This window comes from Monodelphis domestica, chromosome 1 (genome assembly GCF_027887165.1).
Source record: "Monodelphis domestica isolate mMonDom1 chromosome 1, mMonDom1.pri, whole genome shotgun sequence".
Taxonomy (NCBI): Eukaryota; Metazoa; Chordata; class Mammalia; order Didelphimorphia; family Didelphidae; genus Monodelphis; species Monodelphis domestica.
In genome coordinates, this window is record NC_077227.1 from 600,762,393 (window position 1) to 600,782,505 (window position 20,113).

Genomic DNA, 20,113 nt, shown 5'->3' on the forward strand with positions numbered 1-20,113 from the left:
GGAGAGATGTGAACACTTGGAAGTTAAAATTCAAAATTAAAATATTAAAAATTTGAAATCAAATTTTGAGTCAAATGTGAAAATTTGGGGGTCAAAATTTAAGTCACATATGAGAAGTCAAATTCTAAAATTAAAATGTCAAAACTTAAGAGTACAAAAATTGGAAAATTTTGTGGTCAATATTTCAGAGAGGTCATGTCAAAATTTCCTAGTCAGAATCTGGGAGTCAATATATTAAAATTTGAGAGTCAGAGAATTGCTGTTTAAAGTTATCACAATTTTAAAAAATATGAGAGCCAAAATGTCCAAACATTAAAATAAATACTGGGGAGTCAGTATGAGAAAACTTTAAAATCAAAATGTCAAGCATTTTTGAACCCCCAACTATGTGTTAGGCACTAGACTAAGCTCCAAGGCTACACTGAGAGACCCCTTTCTAGGCTTAGGGGCAAAGTTGTAGACACCAGGTGGAATATTTGGGTTGCGGAACAGTAAAGCAGGCCAGAGTGCATGAAGTGATGTTATATGTAATGAAATAATAAGGTATAGTAACAAATGTTCTTAAGGAGGATACTGTTGTAGAATACTTTGCTTGATGATCACAAAGTATCTCTTAGCTCTCCCCTTTGAAGGCAAGCAAGGAGTGACTTCCCTTCACTAGGCCAGTATGCAACTACTTGGAGACTAAATAGATCTATAAAAATCTGTTCTATTTGTCTTTTAAAAGATATGGATTAGAAACAAGGAAAACCTAAACATTAAAGGGAAACTAAATATCCACCAACTCCTACATTTGCCTCATGGCAGTTTTTTTTCTGATTTAATTAACTTTTATTATAAAAATTCATGACTATTAACAAAAGTAATCAAATAAAGAGACAAGAGGTAATATCTTACCTATAAATTCAAGGGTTTTAAAAATTTTGTTATTTAATTAGTCAATTTAGAACATTATTCTTTGGTTATAAGAATCATATTCTTTCCCTCCCCTCCCCCCCACCCTTTCCTGTAGCCAACATTCCACTGGGTATTACTTGTGTCCTTGATCAGAACCTATTTCCATGTTGTTGTTTACACTAGGATGTTCATTTGGAGTCTTCATCCCCAATCATATCCCCTCGACCCATGTAATCAAGCAGTTGTTTTTCTTCTGTGTTTTTATTCCCACAGTTCTTCCTCTGAATGTGAATAGCTGTTTTTCTCATAGATTTCTCCAAGTTGTTCAGGATCACTGCATTGCCACTAATGGAGGAGTCCATTACATTCGATTGTACCACAGTGTATTAGTCTCTGTCTACAATGTTCTCCTGGTTCTGCTCCTTTCACTCTGCATCAGTTCCTGGAGGTTGTTCCAGTCTCCATGGAAATCCTCCACTTTATTATTCCTTTTAGCACAATAGTATTCCATTGCCAACATATACCACAATTTGTTTAGCCATTCCCCAATTGAAGGGCATCCCCTCATTTTCCAATTTTTGGCCACCACAAAGAGTGCAGCTATGAATATTCTTGTACAAGTCTTTTTCCTTATTATCTCTTTGGGGTACAAACCCAGCAGTGCTATGGCTGGATCAAAGGGCAGATAGTCTTTTAGTGCCCTTCAGGCATAGTTCCAAATTGCCCTCCAGAATGGTTGGATCAATTCACAACTCCACCAGCAATGCATTAATGTCCCAACTTTGCCACATCCCCTCCAGCATTCATTACTTTCTTCTGCTGTCATGTTAGCTAATCTGCTAGGTGTGAAGTGATACCTCAGAGTTGTTTTGACTTCCATCTCTCTGATTATAAGAGATTTAGAACACTTTTTCATGTGCTTTTTAATAATTTTGATTTCTTTGACTGAAAACTGCCTATTCATGTCCCTTGCCCATTTTTCAATTGGAGAATGGCTTGATTTTTTTGTACAATTGGTTTAGCTCTTTAAATTTGAGTAAATTAGACCTTTGTCAGAGGTTTTTGTCATGAAGATTGTTTCCCAATTTGTTACTTCCCTTCTAATTTTGGTTACATTGGTTTTGTTTTTACAAAACCTTTTTAATTTGATGTAATCATAATTATTGATTTTGTGATTTTTTTCTAACTCTTGCTTGGTCTTAAAATCTTTCCTTTCCCAAAGATGACATGTATACTATTCTGTGTTCACCTAATTTGCTTATAGTTTCCTTCTTTATATTCATGTCATTCACTCATTCTGAATTTATCTTGGTGTAGGGTGTGATATGTTGATCCAAGCCTAATCTCTCCCATATTGTCTTCCAATTTTCCCAGCAGTTTTTGTCAAATAGGGGATTTTTGTCCCAAAAGCTGGGGTCTTTGGGCTTATCATAGACTGTCTTGCTGAGGTCACTTACCTCAAATCTATTCCACTGATCCTCCCTTCTGTCTCTTAGCCAGTACCAAATTGTTTTGATGATCACTACTTTATAAGTTTTTGAGTTTGAGATCTGGGACTGCAAGGCCTCCTTCCTTCGCATTTTTTTCATGATTTCCTTGACCTTTTGTTCTTCCAAATGAACTTTGTTATGGTTTTTTCTAATTCAGTAAAAAAGTTTTTTTGGTAGCTTGATAGCAAAGTCTTCTGTTTCTTGAAGCTACTTTGAACTCCTTATGACTTACTATAAAAAAACTCCTTATGACTTACTATAAAAAATGCTATCTGACTAAATCTAACTTAATCCTTATATAAGAGAATTAATTATTTATAAAAAGTGTCTCCAAGTAAACAGAGTCAGTTAGCCCAATGTCTCAGAGGCTAACTCCCAGAGTGTAGCTCTGAGATGGCTCAGAGCTCAGGCAAGCAGGCCTTTGGTTTTTCTCCTCTCACAAGAAGCTCTCAAACAGCAGATCTGGCAGTTTCCTCTCCTTGATATAATTTCACAGTAAGGAAAGTGAAAGTGAAGATCCTTCCAGATGATCCCAGAGTTTTCTCTCTTTCCTGTTAGCAGCAGAGATAGATCCAGAGTCAGATCTCAGTTGGTCTGTCTTCAGCCAGAGACCAATTGCTCAGAACTCCCGCTTGCTCTCTCCTTCAAAGTTCCAAGCTCATGCCCAGAACACACACTCTCTCTCTCTTTCTCTCTCTCTCTCTATCTCTCTCTCTCTCTCTCTCTCTCTGTCTCTGTCTCTCTCTCATGTCCAGAACACTCTCTCTCTCTCTCTTTCACCTGCAATCTCAGAGACACCTTTCTAAAATTCTGTATCTTATCAATATATTACTAATTTCCTAATTTCCTTACTACAGTAACAAGTCCAGAATTATACTTTAGGAATATCAGTTTGGCAGCAGTGTCGAGGATAGGAGGGAAGAAGAAAGGGAATAAGCATTTATATGTCACTTGCTATGTGCCAGGCACCATGCTAAGCTCTTTACAAATATATCATTTGGTCCTTATAATAACCATGCAAGAGGGGGCAGCTGGGTAGCTCAGTGGTTTAAGAGCCAGGCCTAGAGATGGGAGGTCCTAGGTTCAAATTTGGCCTCAGACACTTCCCAGTTGTGTGACCCTGGGCAAGTCACTTGACCCCCCATTACCTAGCCCTTACCACTCTTCTGTCTTGGAGCCAATACACAGTATTGACTCCAAGACAGAAGGTAAGGGTTTTAAAAAAAAGAACCATGCAAGAGTAGGTGCCCTTATTATCCTCATTTTAGAGTTGGAAAAACTGAGGCAAATAGAGGTTAAGTGGCTTGTCCAAGGTCACATAACTAGTAAGTTTCTGAAGCCAAATTTGAACTCATTTTTTTGACTCCAGGCCCAGCATTGGATGGATTGGAAAGGACAGAAACTGGGTGAAAGGGGATTCATTAGGTGACTATTGTACATCTAGGCAAGACGTGGCCATGTAAGTAGAGGAAAAGAAACAGATGGAAGAGAGTGAAGGTAAATTTAATAGGACAAGGCACCTGTTTAGATTGGATGGGGGAGGGCTGGGAGAAAGGGAAGAGTTGAGGAAGACATTGATTTTGCTAATCTGGGTGATTGGAAAGATGGTTGTGTCTTTAGTCTGAGTAGGAAAATTCAGAGGAGGGATTGATTTTGAGGGAAAGAGCTCTGTTGTAGATATAATTAATTTTTGGTCCTGTGGGACATCCAGGAGAAGAAACCCAGTTAACAGTTTCTGGGTTGATTGGAATTCAGGAGAGGTTGGAGGAGTCACCAAGATGACGGGAAAGGATCATTGAACCCATAGGAGGTGATGTGATCACCAAAAGGGCAAGGTCTGGGTACACTGTGCTCACAAAGCCCTTTGTTTTTCAGGTAAGAAGTGTTTTCAATATGACGGCCAAAGAAGGAAGAAAGAAATCTGTTCGGGTTCTGGTGGCAGTTGGAAATGGAAAAGGAGCTGCAGGTGAGTCTAGTCTGAGAATCCTGTGTCAGAACATTAAAGCTGCAAAATGAGCATTTATGACTGATACTCTGGGAAATGTGAGGGTTTATCAAGTTTTATTTTCTTTACTGTTTAAATCTTTCAGTACTATTTGTCCTGAAGCTGCAGATGCGCCCCCTCTCCCCATTGTGACAAGGAAATCACTTTAAAAGACTGATATATATTAATTTAAGGTCGCCAAGGAATTCAGCTATGTAATTCCTAAATGAAAACTCAAGTCAGCAGTCAACCTTTTATGGAGTTTTTAATTACAAACAGGAGGAAGAAAGGTATTAGAGAGAGAGAGAGAGGGAGAGGGAGAGAGGGAGAGAGGAATAGGGCTTAAATACCCCCTCTGTTTAGGCTGGGCCAAAAGGCCCAAGCCCTTAGATAGCTGAGGCAAAGAAAAGAGATCAGTCCCTATCACTCACATGACCAAAATGGAGAAACAGTCTCGGGGCCCTCCACCTCCAGCCTCCTTCAGAGCAAGCTTCTCAGAGCACAACCTCTCAGAGCAAAACCTCTTGAACTCCCCCAGTCCTCAGACCCCTCTATCTTTAAGGAAACCATCTAAGTTCCCTCCCCTCAGTTCTCACATCTACCAATCACTGTCCATGTCTTCCCTGTGCCAATGGTGGCTCTAGCTTAACCCAGGACCGCCCAGAGGTCTGTGGCTTTGCACATGTCTGTTGAAGGTCATGTTCTCAAATAATTAAATCTTGATCCTTTGCTGCAGCCCTTCCTAAATCCTTTTACTCTGAGTAGGGTGGAGATTGTATTTTCTAAGACCTGGTTCTGTCATTCCAAGTATCTCTATTGTATTCTAAAATCAATCATGACTCAAAGAACTTCCTGTTCTATGCTTAAGCATAGGTCAAAGCCCTTTCCATTGTTTAGCAAAAGGTTTCAGTCCTAAAGTAGTCTTAAGTAGGGAGGAGAAGGATCCTCCTATGCCAAGGGGGTTCACATTCTAATAGAGTTCTTACTATCAGTAGGAAATTTTTTCCAAGTATGAAATTTTCCAATGGTGAAATTTCCAACATTCATAAGTCTTAAGAAATTTTAAGGTTTACACCATTGATGTCTGTCCTGTGCCTCTGACACTATCCCTGCTTGTCTTGTTTTAAGAGCATGGAGGTATTCTATGCTACATATTTTCCTGTAAATATACTTTGTATTTGTAGAAGCTAAGGCAGCTTATTTTACCAGACCACATTTTTGCCTTTAAAAAAAGTGTTTATAAGCAACATTTACTATGTGTCCAGCACTGCACTAAGAAAAAAAAATTGATTCTTGTTTTACATAATTATAACTTAGAATTACGATACTTTGGAATTTCTAAAGATAAAAGATTTCCATTTTATATGGGGGGTAAGAACTGATTTAAAAATACCATTTTCTATTTTGATTGAATTTTGTGAATCTTAAAAATTCTCAGACCCTACTTCCAAACACTTGGTTATGACCATTCCCCATTTTAAACAATGAAGGGACTTAGTCAGGAATGTGAGAACTCTACTCCACCCATACTTAAGCATACTTTAGGGGAAGATAAAGTTGTAAACTCTTTACTGAACAATGAAAAAGTACTTAACTCTTACTTATAGTGAAGCAAAAGCCTTAAGCTAAGTCTATTTTTAGGAAGGTTCTAAGTACCTATGAAGGTCAGGCAACTTGCAAACTAGCAAGGGACAAGCTTAACAAAAGAGGTGTGAGGTTTTAGTCTACCCAGGTGTGAATTACTCAAAAGTTTAGTCTACTCAGGTGTGAATTCAGAATGGGCTGTCCTTTGGAAAACGTCTGCTGTGATTGATAGATGTGAGACCCTAGAGGAGGTGACATAGGAGAAAATGCTCTTTAAAAGGAGGTCAGAAGCTGAGAGCAAAGAATTCTCTCTGAGAAAGATTGTCTCTGAGACCTCTCTCTGAGGAGGTGAGCTTGCCAAAGCTGAATTGAAGGGCTCGGGGGCTGAACTTAGTTGAGCTGAGGAGCTAAACTGGAGGGTCTCTCTGAACACTAGAATCTTGCTTGGGACAAATCTTGTGGTGAGTGGATTAAAGACTGACTGATCTTTCTCTTAAGGCTTAAAGCCTAGGCTAGCCTTATTTGTATTAATTAAAATCTCCATTAAAAATCCAGCTGACTTGGGTATATTATCATATTTGAGAATTTTTCCCTGGAGACCACTATATTTTTTATTTGAAACCATATTTCCGAGGTCACAGTTTAAGGCAATCACTCAGTTTATGGCAAACACTACTTTAATTATAACAATTTAAAAATCTTCTTTGTCATACTTTATACTCCCCATTATTTATTTCAACAGTTGTGCTTTTTTGGACACCACAATAAATTTGAACTAATTACTCAAATATGTTTCATTTAGTTATTATGGTTAACTTAGATTGAATTCCATATAAAGGTTAATAATGATTTTTCTGAATATATGTCTCTTTTTCAACATTTATAATCCTTTTTGGATATATCAGATGTCCACATTTGCTCTTTCATTTTGAGGATAATTTTTGATTCTTGGGAAATCATTTTATGTACCTCATCTAATATCATAACCTAAATATGTTAGGTCAAGTTTGACATTCAAGAAATGCTCAGCAGGGGGCAGCTGGATAGCTCAGTGGATTGAGAGCCAGGCCTAGAGATGGGAGGTCCTAGGTTCAAATGTGACCTCAGACACTTCCCAGTTGTGTGACCCTGGGCAAGTCACTTAACCCCCATTGCCTAGCCCTTACCACTCTTCTGCCTTGGAACCAATACACAGTACTGATTCCAAGAGGAAGGTAAGGGTTTAAAAAAAAAATGCTCAGCATTTGCATACCCTATAGACACAGACATAATACACAGAAAGATAGACAGGACACTCCCCCCCGTAATAGAAAAATTAAGTTTTCGGATGATAAGTATGTTTTACTATCATGACATATTTTGAACCACAGTATGAAATAAATTTGTTTAGGCTGAGAATTCATTGATTCTTTTGCTTTTTTTAAATTACAGGTTTTGCCGTGGGAAAAGCCCCTGACCGGATCAATGCATTTAGAAAAGTATGTAGATTTCTTCTTTCTTTGAATACTTAAGGATTTATAGGCACTTAGGTTAGATCCTCTCATTTTATTTGTGGGGGGGTATCTGGTGGGCTTATTAGAAAGGTCAATTATGTTTATCCTATAAATAGCTATTTCAAAAATTTAATAATTAACATTAATAATAAGTATATTTAAAAAAGATATAATCACTGATTTATAAAAATGGTTTTGAGGCAGAGCCAAGATGGTAGTTTAGTAGCAAAAGCTGAATCACTCTCAGAATCCTCTGAGAAATGGCTTTGAGACTTGAGAAATATAAATTATAACAAAATGTAATTTTTTTCTTGGTCTCTTCTAGGCAAAGAATAAAGCGATTAATTATTTGCATTACATAGAAAGATATGAAGACCATACAAGTATGTATTTTTAACTTTTAGTATCTGGACATTATAATTTTTAACACCGGCAAGATTGTGCAGTTTTAGATAAAATTTCTCATAGGACATTATTGTTCAGTTAGAATCCCTCTTTAGTTAATATCTCAGAGATGTTTAGTACTACATATATTGAATGCCCGCCATATGCTTGGCCTTTGTTGAGTCTTGGCCGACTGCTGTCGCTTAGGATCTCTGAGCTCTTTGAAGGCAGGGGTGGCGTATGTCTTCTTTGTATCCTTAGTACAATGTATATAATGTTGGATAAATGCTTGTTGATTGATTTTTTCCTTAAAACTCATACCTCTCTTAGAATTGATAGAGTATTGGTTCCAAGGCAGAAGAGTGGTAAGGGATAGACAATGCCGGTTAAGTAACTTGTCCAGGGTCATACAGCTAGGAAGTATCTGAGGTCACATTTGCGTCCAGGACCTCCTGTTCCCAGGCCTGGCTCTCTGACCCACCCAGCTGCCCCTTGATTGATTTTTCATTGTCCATATCTTTCCTTTTCATAGTTAAACCTCTAGAAAAGCCTATATCTGTTAGCTGCTTCTATTTCCCCTCTTGCCCATTCCTTAAACTCTTTGCAATATAGTTTCAATGGAAATGGTTCTCTAAAGTTACCAGTGATTTCTTAACATTTTTTTCTCTGTTCTTGTCCCTTTTGGGCCCTTGGCAGCATCTGACCCCCTTGGCTGCCCTCTTCCTAGATGCTCTATCCTCTCTGAGATGACTCAGTACTCCTCTCTCTTGGTTCTTCTCCAAGAGTCTGACCACTCCTTCTTAGTCTCCTGTCCCAGATTGTCCTTCCCTTCCCACCCCCTCACTATGGGTGTGCTCCAAGGCTCTCTCCCAGGCCCTTTTCCATTCTTCCTCTTGGCTCTCTCATGGGGACCTTCTCGGGCCCTCATGTTTCATTTCCACCCTCCATGCAGATGATTTCTATATCTGCCTCTCCAGCCCTGGGCTCTCCTGAGTGTCATCACAGACACAGCGTTTCCAAAACAAACTCAGCCTCTTTCTTCCCAAGCCTTCTCTAGACTTGGTTGAGTTCAAGCCTCTTTCTGGTCATGCAGGTCCACAATCTCACAGTCATCCTCCATTTTTTACTCCTTCCTCTTACATAGATTGGCATTGGTAGCAGCTGTAGATGTGACCCTTCCCCCCCATCCCCTCTGTCCTGTGCCTCTGACACTGTTACTGCTTGTCTGCAGCATCACTGGGCTCCTGATGGACACCCTCATGGGAGGTAACATCCACATGGGCACCAAAACACATGCCTTGGCAACCCCAGTGTCATCTGTCCCTCCCTTTCCTGTCCTTTCCTCCTATATATTTAAGAATAGTTTTTTATATTTTTTTCCTTTTTTGTGTCTCTTTCCCAATATCTTAATTCATCCATTCTCCTTTTTAAACAAATAAATGTAGTTAAACAAAACAAATCAAGTTGTGGGAAATGCCTGAAAATGTAATGTTTTTTAACATCTGTTAGTAAAATATTTTTGAGTTTGGAATTATTGAATTTTGTTTTTTGGGGGAGGCTAGAGTTAAGTGGTCTAGTGGATACAGAACCAGATGTGGAGATGGGAGCATCTAGTCACAAATGTAGCCTTAGACACTTACTAGTTGTGTGACCCTGAGCAAGTCACCCCTAGTTGTCTAGCCCATACCATTCTTTTGCCTTGGAACCAATGTATAATATTGATTTTAAGACAGACGAAAAAGGTTTTTTAAAAAAATCTATCTATCTGTCTGTCTATCTATCTGTCTCTCTATTAATCTGTCCGTCTGTCCTTCCATCCATCCATCTATCCATATATGTCTATGTAAATCTCTTGGTGGATAGCTGTTTCTAGATGGAGACAGATTTGTGAACTATCGGTTTGTTTTGTGGACATTTCAAGTTTTTCAGAGTAATAGGTTGCCAGAAGACATCAGAAATTATTTTCTGCACCATCACATCACCATAAAAATCTAACCTCAGTCTCTACTTCCGATTCTAACCTCATAGCAATACTGAATGTAGATTAAAAAAAAATTTAATGAACTACAGAAAGGAATTAGGTAGACTGATATATTGTGAACTTCTGGTTATCCTTTCTTCCCTCTCACAGCTTTTTCTTCTGTTTGCATAGCCACAAAAATCCAGAAGGATCATGAGATCATAGTCTGAGTGCTAAAAGGTACTTTAAAGGTCATCAAGCTTCACATTTAATAAGAGCCAGGATTCAAACTCAGATCCTCAGACTCCAAATTCATCCCCCTTCCTAGTGTATCACTTTGTTTCCCAGCTGCAGCAGCTTGAACAAGCACTAAAGGAAACTTAGGACCTTTGGTGTCTTGGTGGACATTGGCCCCAGCAAAATCATCTTCTTCCCTTGTCTGTCTTTTCTCTGAATCCCTTTTTAATTGTATTCCCCTCCTTCACATTGTTCTGAATTATGAGCAAATGTGGCATCTGTGTCTGTGAGCCATTTCCTGATCAAACTGTAAGGGTTAAATTTAATGGTTGCACAATAATGATATGAAATTATGTGGTTGCCAATATTTATTATATCTCGAGTCAGAAATTTATTTACAAATGTTTACAAAATAGAGAGTAAATAATAAAGTAGAGAAATGTAAAGAGGTTACAGAGGTTATCTATCTTAATCCGGGCAGAGATTAATTAGCTCTCAACCAGGAAGGCCTGTAGTGAACAACCATGCGGCCTCCTCCAAGATGGAAGCTAGTCTCTCAAGAAACTAGGAAAGGAGTCAGCCTTTCACTCACCCCATGAAGTAGTCCAAGAGTCAAAATCTAAGTTGAAGCTGAGCTCCAAGTCCACGATCCAAGCCGAAGTCTCCAGCAAATATCCTTCCAAGGCTATCTGCAGAAGACACTCTCTTTATACTATCTTCTCAAAGACAATCTGCTCTGAGGAAGTTTGGGGCTTGCTTTTATGGTGCTGAAAGTGTCGACTCTTCAAAGGCCTCTGAAGGTGTCCACTCTTATCAAAGGCCTCTGAAGGTGTCAGCTCTTTTTTTTTTAAACCCTTACCTTCTGTCTTGGAATCAATACTGTATATTGGTTCCAAAGCAGAAGAGTGGTAAGGGCTAGGCAATGAGGGTCAAGTGACTTGCCCAGGGTCGCACAGTTGGGAAGTGTCTGAGGCCAGATTTGAACCTAGGACCTCCCATCTTTAAGGCTGGCGCTCAACCCACTGAGCTACTCCACTGACCCTCAAAGGTGTCAACTCTTATCAAAGAATTCACAAGTTTCTGGAGTTGTCCCCATTTTAGTGGCTTGATAACTCCTCCATCTAGTTCAAGCTGTTTGTTTGTTCAGTCAAAAGGTAGACAAAGGAGAGTTAATCCTGTCTTCAGTCTAGTGAGGTACTAAGTAGGGATACTTAAGTTAGTGTTAACTCAAGATAGACAATAGAGTAAAAAATTCTCTTTTACAATACTCATACATGCAGTTTTGTGTAATTCTGTGAGTGGAGAGAGGTGTTTTTATATTATTCCATTTAAAAGTAAACAGTTAAAATTTATCAATCTCCCTAACTCATTTCTTTCACAATTAATAGAAATCATCATTTAATATTTGTCTCATAAATTGTTACTTATTCAGGTTGAGTATAAATCCGTATTTATGAAGCTAATTTTTGTCTTTGATTATAGATGCTGTGGCCTTGTGTCTAACTCCTCCCTGCCTCTTTTTGTTTCTCTAGTTTACCATGATATTTCTTTAACATTTAAGAAAACACATATCAAGATGAAGAAGCAGCCCAGAGGTATATAAGGCATGACTAATTTTGTGTGGTTGGGGTGGGGATTGGGGAGTAATATGGAGGTTCTTGGAAATAAAATAACTAACCTCAGTTGTCCAGTGTTGCCTGTGGCTAGTTGAGGCTAAATTTTGATAAAACCAAATTTCCATTTTTTAATTCACATTCCTCTCAATCTCCCCCTCAAAAAAAAAAAAGAACATACACACATACTGAGACAAAAAGAAGGGATGAGACTTTGAAGAAGATAATGAAGGATAATTTCAAGCTATGGATTACTTTGTAATGGCATCACTGCTAATTTTTTTAAACATGAAAATATTAAGGACATATTTCTAAGTTAAAGCGGTAAGAACATGTGTTACTGATGGATTTGGGAGAGTAGGAAGTAGTGTTCCATTCCAGACCTCACTGCTTTTTATGAATTAATTTTACTGTGGCTTGGAATGACCCCAAGTTCTCAAAGGCCATGGGAGGGAAGGGCAGAGCTGCAAAGACTCTAAGTGACAAACTGTTCTGGTAAAAGGTTCATCACCAGGTTTGGTCACAGAATGACTTGTGTTTTGGCTACAGCAACTTTCAAAGGTGTGTGACCAGTGTCAGAGAAGGAAATGTTTTCATCCTAATGTTGATAGATAAAACCTAAAGGCTTTTATATGAACATTAATAAAGCAGCACTTTACAGATTATGTAACTAGAAGCAGTTTCATTATGGAAGATGGAAAATAATTAAAATAGAACATGCTTTATGGCATATTTTTTTTTACATCTTTTCCAATGAAAAAAACTAGACCAAACAAAAACTATTTATTTTGTTGTTTGAAAAAGTATTTATTTTTATATCTGGACTTCAAGGCATATTTGATCATCACAATTTCATTGGTTGTAATAATTAAAAGAGTTGAGGCCTAGACTGTAAGATTTAAAAGGTTGAGGTTGTAAACTGTAGTGATTAAAATAGTGGAAGACTTAAGTTGTAGTAGATATAAGTGTGGAAGAGTAAATTGTGACCGCAGAAAATATGTTTTCACTACAGTGTCTTGTTTCAAATCAAATATAAGGTGGTCGCCAGGGAAATATTCCCAATTATGAATATACCCAAGTCAACTGGGTTTTATAGAGAATTTAATTAATAATACAATGAGGAATTAAATGAAGAGAGAGAGGAAAAGGAAATAATGAGAAAGGGATAAGCCATCCCTGGCCAGTCCTGGCCAACCCAGGCCTAAGCCTTAAGAGAAAAGATCAGTCAGTCCTTAATCACTCACCACAAAATCTGTTCAAGCAAGGATTCTAGTGACACCAGGCCAGCTCCATCTCAGCTTCCTTCACCAGCTCAATCCTTCAATCTGAAATGTCCCCAAGAGAGTCTTGAGAGAGAGACCCTTCAAGGCAGCCTTTCCCAGCTGACTGTCTTTAGAGAGAGCTTTTTGTCTCCTTTTTAAAGGGCATTTTCTCCTTTGTCACCTCCCCTAAGTCATTATATCTACTAATCACAGTAGATGTTTAAAGGACAGACCATTGTTAGTTCACACCTGAGTGGACTAATCTTTTGAGTAATTTACACCAGGAAAGCTCTGAGTAAAGTTTCTCACCTCTTTGCTCCTTGTAAATTCACAAGTTGCTTGACCTTTATAGGTACTTAACACCCCTTTCTAAAAATAGGCATGGCTTAAGTATGGGTTTAAGTACTTTTCATTGTTCAGCAAGGAGTTTTCTCCCCTAAAGCAGTCTTAAGTACGGGTGGAGTAGAGGTCTTCCCATTTCTGATCTAAGTAGAGTTCTCACTTTCCAAATGGGGAATGTCCCAGTGGGGAATTGTTCCAATGAAGAATTCCCCAATGGGGAATTTTTTTAACATTCACAAGTCTGAGAAATTTCAAGACTCACAGGTAGTCTAAAATATTCCATTTCTGAAGCTTTGCTGTCTTCTCTATTTCAGTCATAGAAACATGAATGTGGAGTTTCAAGGTCCTTTAAAGGACCTCTAGTCCAGTGGCTCAGTAGATTGAATGCTTGGCCTACACTAAGGAAAACTCATTCTTCTAAGTTCTAATTTAGCCTCTAACACTTATTTAGTGTGTGACTTTGGCAAGGCCTTGTTGCTTCAGTTTCCTCATCTATAAAATAAGTTGGCAGACCACTCAAGTAGTTGCCAAGAGAACTCCAAACGGTGTCATGAAGAGTCAGAAATGACTGAACAACAGCCAAGTCCAGTCCTCTTATTTTACAGATGAGAAAACCAAGAACCAGAGGGGTTGAGTGATTTGACCAAAGGCACACAGGTAATAAATAATTAGAACCAAGACTTGAACCCAAGTCCTCTTCACTCCAAATCCAGTGCCCTTGTCACTGTATTAAGGTCTTTTCACAAAGTCCTTTTTTGCCCTACTTAGAACCATAAAACTAACATAGCTTGCTACCTATAGCACAGTAGCCACTAAGGCTGCCTTGTGCTGTAATCTTGGGAACAATGGTAAGAAATCTTGCTGATACCTTGGAGATACCATTAATTATTTATAAATTTTAGTCCCATCATCAGTAAATATTAAGTGCCTGCTATGTGCCAAACACTAGGGATACAAATAAGAAAAAGAAAGACAGCTCTTATCCATGAGGAGCTTACAAGGGGAAAAGACCAACAAATAAAGGAAGAGAGTGAGTGAGGCACTGGCAGCTTGAACCATCTTTGAATGAAGGCTTTGGGAATGGAATACTTTATTCCTTCATGAGAATTTCATAAATTATTTCCTACTCTTCCCTCCAGGGAAAGCCATTTGGGATCATGATATGCCTTACTTGATTGGAATAATTACTTTACTCTTGGTGTTGGTAACACAAGGAATTCTATAGAAAGAGTACAAAAATGTTTTCATGGTTCGTTAGGCTCCAGTAGAAGATATTAGGCAGCTTACCAAATGATAATTTGTTTTCGTCACACGCAAATCTACAACAATGAGGAAACCAATGTCCAGGAGATCTGACCAAATGCAAAACCCTAGTAGATTTGGGCAAATATGTTTATTCATTTCAAAGTAGACATTTTAGTCTCTATAAACTAGTCTCCAAAGCATGTATTCTACTTTATAGCCATGAGAATCATCCTTGAGATTCTAATACAATTTGAAATAATAAAAATGAATAATAGCCTTAGAACATTTTCATATTTTCTTTAACATGAGACATATGGAATTAAAAAGTAAATGAAACTAATGTTCTTCTCTGCCTGATAGGCTTAAAAATGAACTTACCTCTTATATAGAAATTCTTTTTTTTAAATGTGCATTTTTAAAATCCTGAATTTGAAAACCACCAAAATATATTTCTATATACCTCACATAACAAAAGAAGATTTTAGATGAAACTGTACATGTTTTTTATGGCCCTTCCAACATTGCCATATTCCCTTTTTGTCATGTGAAAGCTTAGTGTTGTTTGATTTATATTTTTCTCATTACTAGTGATTTGAATAATTTTTCATATACTTGATAGCTTGATTTCTTTCTTTGGAGAAGTGCTTCTTCAAAGCCTTGATCCTAGTAGAGCATGGCTATTGTTCTTAAATATTTATCTCAATTCCCTTTATATCTTGGATATCAAACCTTTAAAAGAGAAATTTGCTGCAGAGATTTTTCCCCCCTAGTTAATTGTTTCCCTTCTTATTCTAACTGCATTGCTTTTGTTTTTGCAAAAACTTTTCAGTTTTATTGTAAAGACAGTACTATTTTGGAGTTAACTGTTTGTGTGTAAATATTTTCTTTTTTTTCCAGGTCATGGTCTCCATTGTCATCGAGCCATTATTACAATTTGCAAATTAATTGGAATTAAAGATATGTATGCAAAGGTTACTGGGTCATGTAATTTAATTAATATAACCAGAGGACTCTTTCATGGATTATCAAAACAGGTAGGTGTTATATAGAGTCTAACATGGTTTGAAAAATTTGGATTATATTCATTATTTTTAGTATTATAAAGTGCATACTCATGTAAATGTTGTATTATATAAAATGCTCATTTAAATATAGTTTCTTCTTTTGGTTAATCTGCATTTTCATTTGAACCCAACCGTAACTCTCTAAGGTAGATTCTGTAATTATCTTCTTTTTGCAAATGAACAAACTAGGACTCAGGGAGGTTTAGTGATTTGCCCAAGGACACACAGTTATTCTCTTAGCTAGGATTTGTTTCTACATCTTCCTGTCTGCAAGTCCAGTGTGTTTCTATTTAGTGACTTTGAGTTTTTAAAGCCCAAGGCATCCACCATGCCATTTGATCTTCACAAAAATGTGGTGAGGTAGATAGTGTAAGAAATTGAGATCTCCTGAGGTAGTGACTTCCTCTTGGATAGGCAGTTGGTAGGTGCATGGAGCAGTAGGTGGTGGAGTTGGGCTTCTAGTCTAGAACTTTGTCCATAGATCCATTTGTTTGAATCTTGTTTCAGACACTTCAGACACACCAAGAAAGTTGCTAAACCCTGTAGTCTGATTCCTCATCTGTAAAATGAGAATAATAAAAACACCAACCTCATGGGCTTGTGAGAATCAAATGAGATAATGTTTGTAAAAGCTCTTGCAGACCTCCTGGAGCCACATAGATGTTAGCCAGTATTATCAACATCAAAAAATATAGGCAATCCCCCCTGATAGTAGTTGTGCTATTAGAATCTGTTGATTGGGACATTATGTGATGACAGTTCATTTTAATTCAATTCAGCAAATATTTATTGAGTGTTTGTTAGGAGTGAATTAAAAAGTATTTAAGTGCATGCTGTGTCCAAAGTGCATGCTGGGTTAAATATTGGAGTCAGCAACAGAAAAGCAGTAATCCCTGATCTCAAGGAGCTCACATTCTAATGGGGAGATGAGACATACAGGAGAATTTACCTGCAAATCAGAAAGGGCTCACTGGTCCTTGGAGTGTTCTGGCAAAGCAGATGGCATTGTATCTTTAATGTTATTTTCATGAACAAAACTATCCATTTTTGATATTGAACCATTTGACAATGTAGGACTTTGATGGGAAGGACATTGTTTTTGCTGTCACTGCAAAAAAAAAAATTTAAACAAAATGTCCCCAAAATGCTGTGGTAATAATGGAGGAGAGAAGCCTGGATACCAAAGCAACCTAATTTGAACTTTAGTCAAACATGCCATCACCCAGATCCACAAGCTCTCTGTTCCTTCCTCATTTCCTCGTCTGCCATCTCTCACCTTGACCATCTAACATGCATCCAGGACAGAAGGATGCCCCAGAGTAAAGAAAATCCAGTTATAATTTAAAATAATGCAGTGACACTGTCAAATTTCATCTTGGTTTTGGGATTTTCCTTCATTGTGATTATTTCTTAGGAACCACATCAACAACAAAGAACCTTCAGTATACAAGAACAAAAAAAGGATTATATACTTATATTTTATTACAGTTTTCTTTAAAAATACATGAAATTTAGTATGTTAGCACTAACAAAATCAACCCTTTCATATTTCTTCTCAGTTGCATTTCATCTTTTTTTTTGTCTCGCATAGGAAACTCATCAGCAGTTGGCAGATAAGAAAAGCCTTCATGTCGTTGAGTTCCGAGATGAATGTGGTCCCCTGCCCATAGTGGTCGCCTCTCCTCAAGGAGCAATTAGAAAAGAGCCTGAGCCCGAAGATGAGGTTCCAGATACCAAATTAGACTGGGATGAAGTTAGGATGAGTCAGGGAATGAAAAAATCAGTTTGGGCGAACTTGAAGAGAGCAGCAGCCTGAGGTTTCATCCACCTCTTGGAGCTGAATTGAGGTCCAAAAGGGACAAACAGAAAAGACTCAACTATACCGTGCCCTCCGATTGACTTTCCAGAAAAAGTAAAAGTCCCAGGTGGGGTCAGCATAGCTCTCACTGGATTGAATGCAGCTCTTTGTTTTTACTGTATCTGGACTTCTCAGTATATTGTCGAATTTGCTGGCAAGCCGTGTTTTTAAATTCTGGGTATTCTCATACATGCTCCAGGCAGAAGCTGCCTTTTTACAGAAGGTGAGACTCATCAGTTCAGTGTAACATTATGTAATGAAGTATCCAAATAAACCTGATTATGATTTTTACAAAATTCAATTGGAAACTCCCTTAAGCTCTGTCATTCATTTTGTGTGAAGTAATTATTAAGGGAGCTTGGCTCCTATGCACCCTGGTGGTGGGACAGAGGAGTCACAGTGACATGGCATGTCTTAAGGCCAGACTCCTGGGTTCCTGGTGAGGTTGGGTGTCCCTAAGTGATACCAGTGCAGAGCTGGAGCCCATAAACCAGTGTAGGAACCAGAATCTGTCTCTTGTATTTTGTACGAGTCTTTGGGCTTGAGGGTTTTTGTTTTTGTTTTTTCCTCTGTGTCTCTCTGTCTCTGTCTGTCTCTCTCTCAGAAATGGAGAATCAGATCTAGAAAGGTTTTGCTCTCTTTCTCAACCTCTAGCAATCTCACACTTTATTAATAAATGCTTATAAATCTGGTATTTATAACTATTTAATAATAACTATCCTTTTCATAATACAGCTACTAGGGACCATGTCAATAATATCTCATTGGATCCTCAAAACAATCCTGGGAAGTAGAAGCTATTATTATCCCCATTTGACAGATGGGGAAACTGAGGCAAACAGCCATTAGGTGATTTGCCCAGCTGCTATATGAGGCTAGATTGAAATAAAGGCTTCCTCTAGGCCTGGTGCTCTTCCCACTGCACAACCTGACTTCCTACCAGCTTTTGCCTGTATCTTAGAGAAAGCCTTAGGAGGTTTCAGTTTCTCTTAGTTCTATGGAAATCATCTTAGTAGCCCCTTCATTCTTTAAAACAGATACAGAGTTCTTTAGCTCCTTTTAAACTCCACTGAAGGCTGTTAATTCTGACAATAACGTGGGATAAGTGGAAGGGTGGGATGCTAGATGGTGGTTGGGAGGCAGTAGGGCTTGCTGAGTATTTGGGACTTTGGTTCTCTCTTGTTTTTGTTTTAATTTTTCTTTTTTTGTTATGAACTTAGCCATTAATAAATGTGAACATTTCATTATTAAAAAAAGACAAAAAAGAGGATGATTACTAACTTTTGTTATGTACATTTTGCTTTTTTAAAGCGCATATTAAATTCAACATGGTAGTAACAAAATGGCCATATTTGTTTCTCCTGGAAGTTTTATTTTCTTCTAGGTGCTTTTCATGTTTCAATTGATTTTTTTTTCCCATTTCTCTCACTAATTGAACCATCTTCCTTTTCTACAAAAGAGTAAGTATAGTCATTCTCCCTGAGTGTCCCCAAGGAGTCCTTTGGCTAACTAAGGAGATCACTGAAAGGAGAATGGTCTTGGCCTATCTCCTCTGGTGAGATCAAAGCCCATTGGATAAAGGTGTTAACAACTTTTCCATTGAGTTTTAACAAATGAATGATAACTCATCCTCAGAGGGGGAATAACTGCTAATATTCAAACATTCTAACCTGGAAAAAGAAGTCTTTAGTTGTTAAAAAGTTATATATAAATGTGCATATTTGTCTGTCTAATCTATCTCTGTAGCTATCTGTCTATTTAACCATCCATCCATCCATCCATCCATCCATCCATCCATCCATCCATCCATTCAACCATCTACCTATCTGTCTATTTATATCTTCTTGAATTAATTTATACATAAATTAATTATGGAAAACTAGTTGGCTAATGAGGAAGATTCATTTTCTGAGTTCAAATCTAGCCTCCAACACTTATAGCTGTGTGACTCTGAGCAGATCACTTGACCCTGTTTGCCTCAGTTCCAAATCTGTAAAATGAGCTGGAGAAAGAAATGGCAAACCACTTCGGTGTCTTTGCCAAGAAAACTCCTGATAGGATTTCCAAGAGACTGGACAGATTGAATAACAATTAGGTACTTAGGCAGTTAGTTAAGTATTTGAGTACACAGGAACTTAAATAATTAGATACATGGATTCTTAGACATTTAGGCACATAAGTAATTAGGTACTTAAGCAATCAGTTAATTATGTACATTTATATGCTTGCAATTAGTTATTTAGATAATTAGGCTTATAGGCAGTTGAGCCATGACTGGTAATTAAATTAATAGGGTACTTATGTGCTTGTAATTAGCTAATTAGCTACATATGTACTTAGGCACTAGGGAATTAGGTTATTAGGTACTTAAGTGCCTCTAGCTGATTAGATAATTAGGTACCAAGGTGCTTGTATTTAGGTATATAGGTACTGAGGTAATTAAGTATTATGTTCATAGGTGCTTATAATTAGGTAATTAGATACTGGGCTATTTATTTGGGTTTATAGGTACTCAGGTGCTTGTAATTAGCTAATTAGGCAATTATGTACTTAGGCAAAATATTAGTCTAAGCTGATTTGAATGGGTTTGAACCAGTCTAAATTAGTTTGAACTGTTATGAATTGTACTGAATTGGTTCATGTAAACATGTAACTTATATATGTATACATATAACCGTTATAGGAATTGGTTTGCTTGAT

At 37.7% G+C, this 20,113-nt stretch overlaps 1 protein-coding gene across 1 annotated transcript in view; it reads left to right on the top strand.

Annotated features, from left to right (window-relative positions):
• The window catches only part of MRPS5 (mitochondrial ribosomal protein S5), a 40,398-nt gene extending 22,684 nt beyond the window's left edge, over positions 1-17,714 (top strand). Inside the window, exons 7-12 of the mRNA XM_001382035.4 lie at positions 4,263-4,353; positions 7,387-7,433; positions 7,774-7,831; positions 11,562-11,624; positions 15,389-15,525; positions 17,147-17,714. Of these exons, the coding sequence (XP_001382072.2) occupies positions 4,263-4,353; positions 7,387-7,433; positions 7,774-7,831; positions 11,562-11,624; positions 15,389-15,525; positions 17,147-17,371 (621 nt within the window). The 3' untranslated portion in view covers positions 17,372-17,714. The remainder of the gene's footprint in view (positions 1-4,262; positions 4,354-7,386; positions 7,434-7,773; positions 7,832-11,561; positions 11,625-15,388; positions 15,526-17,146) is intronic.
• The last annotated feature ends 2,399 nt before the right edge of the window (positions 17,715-20,113 follow it).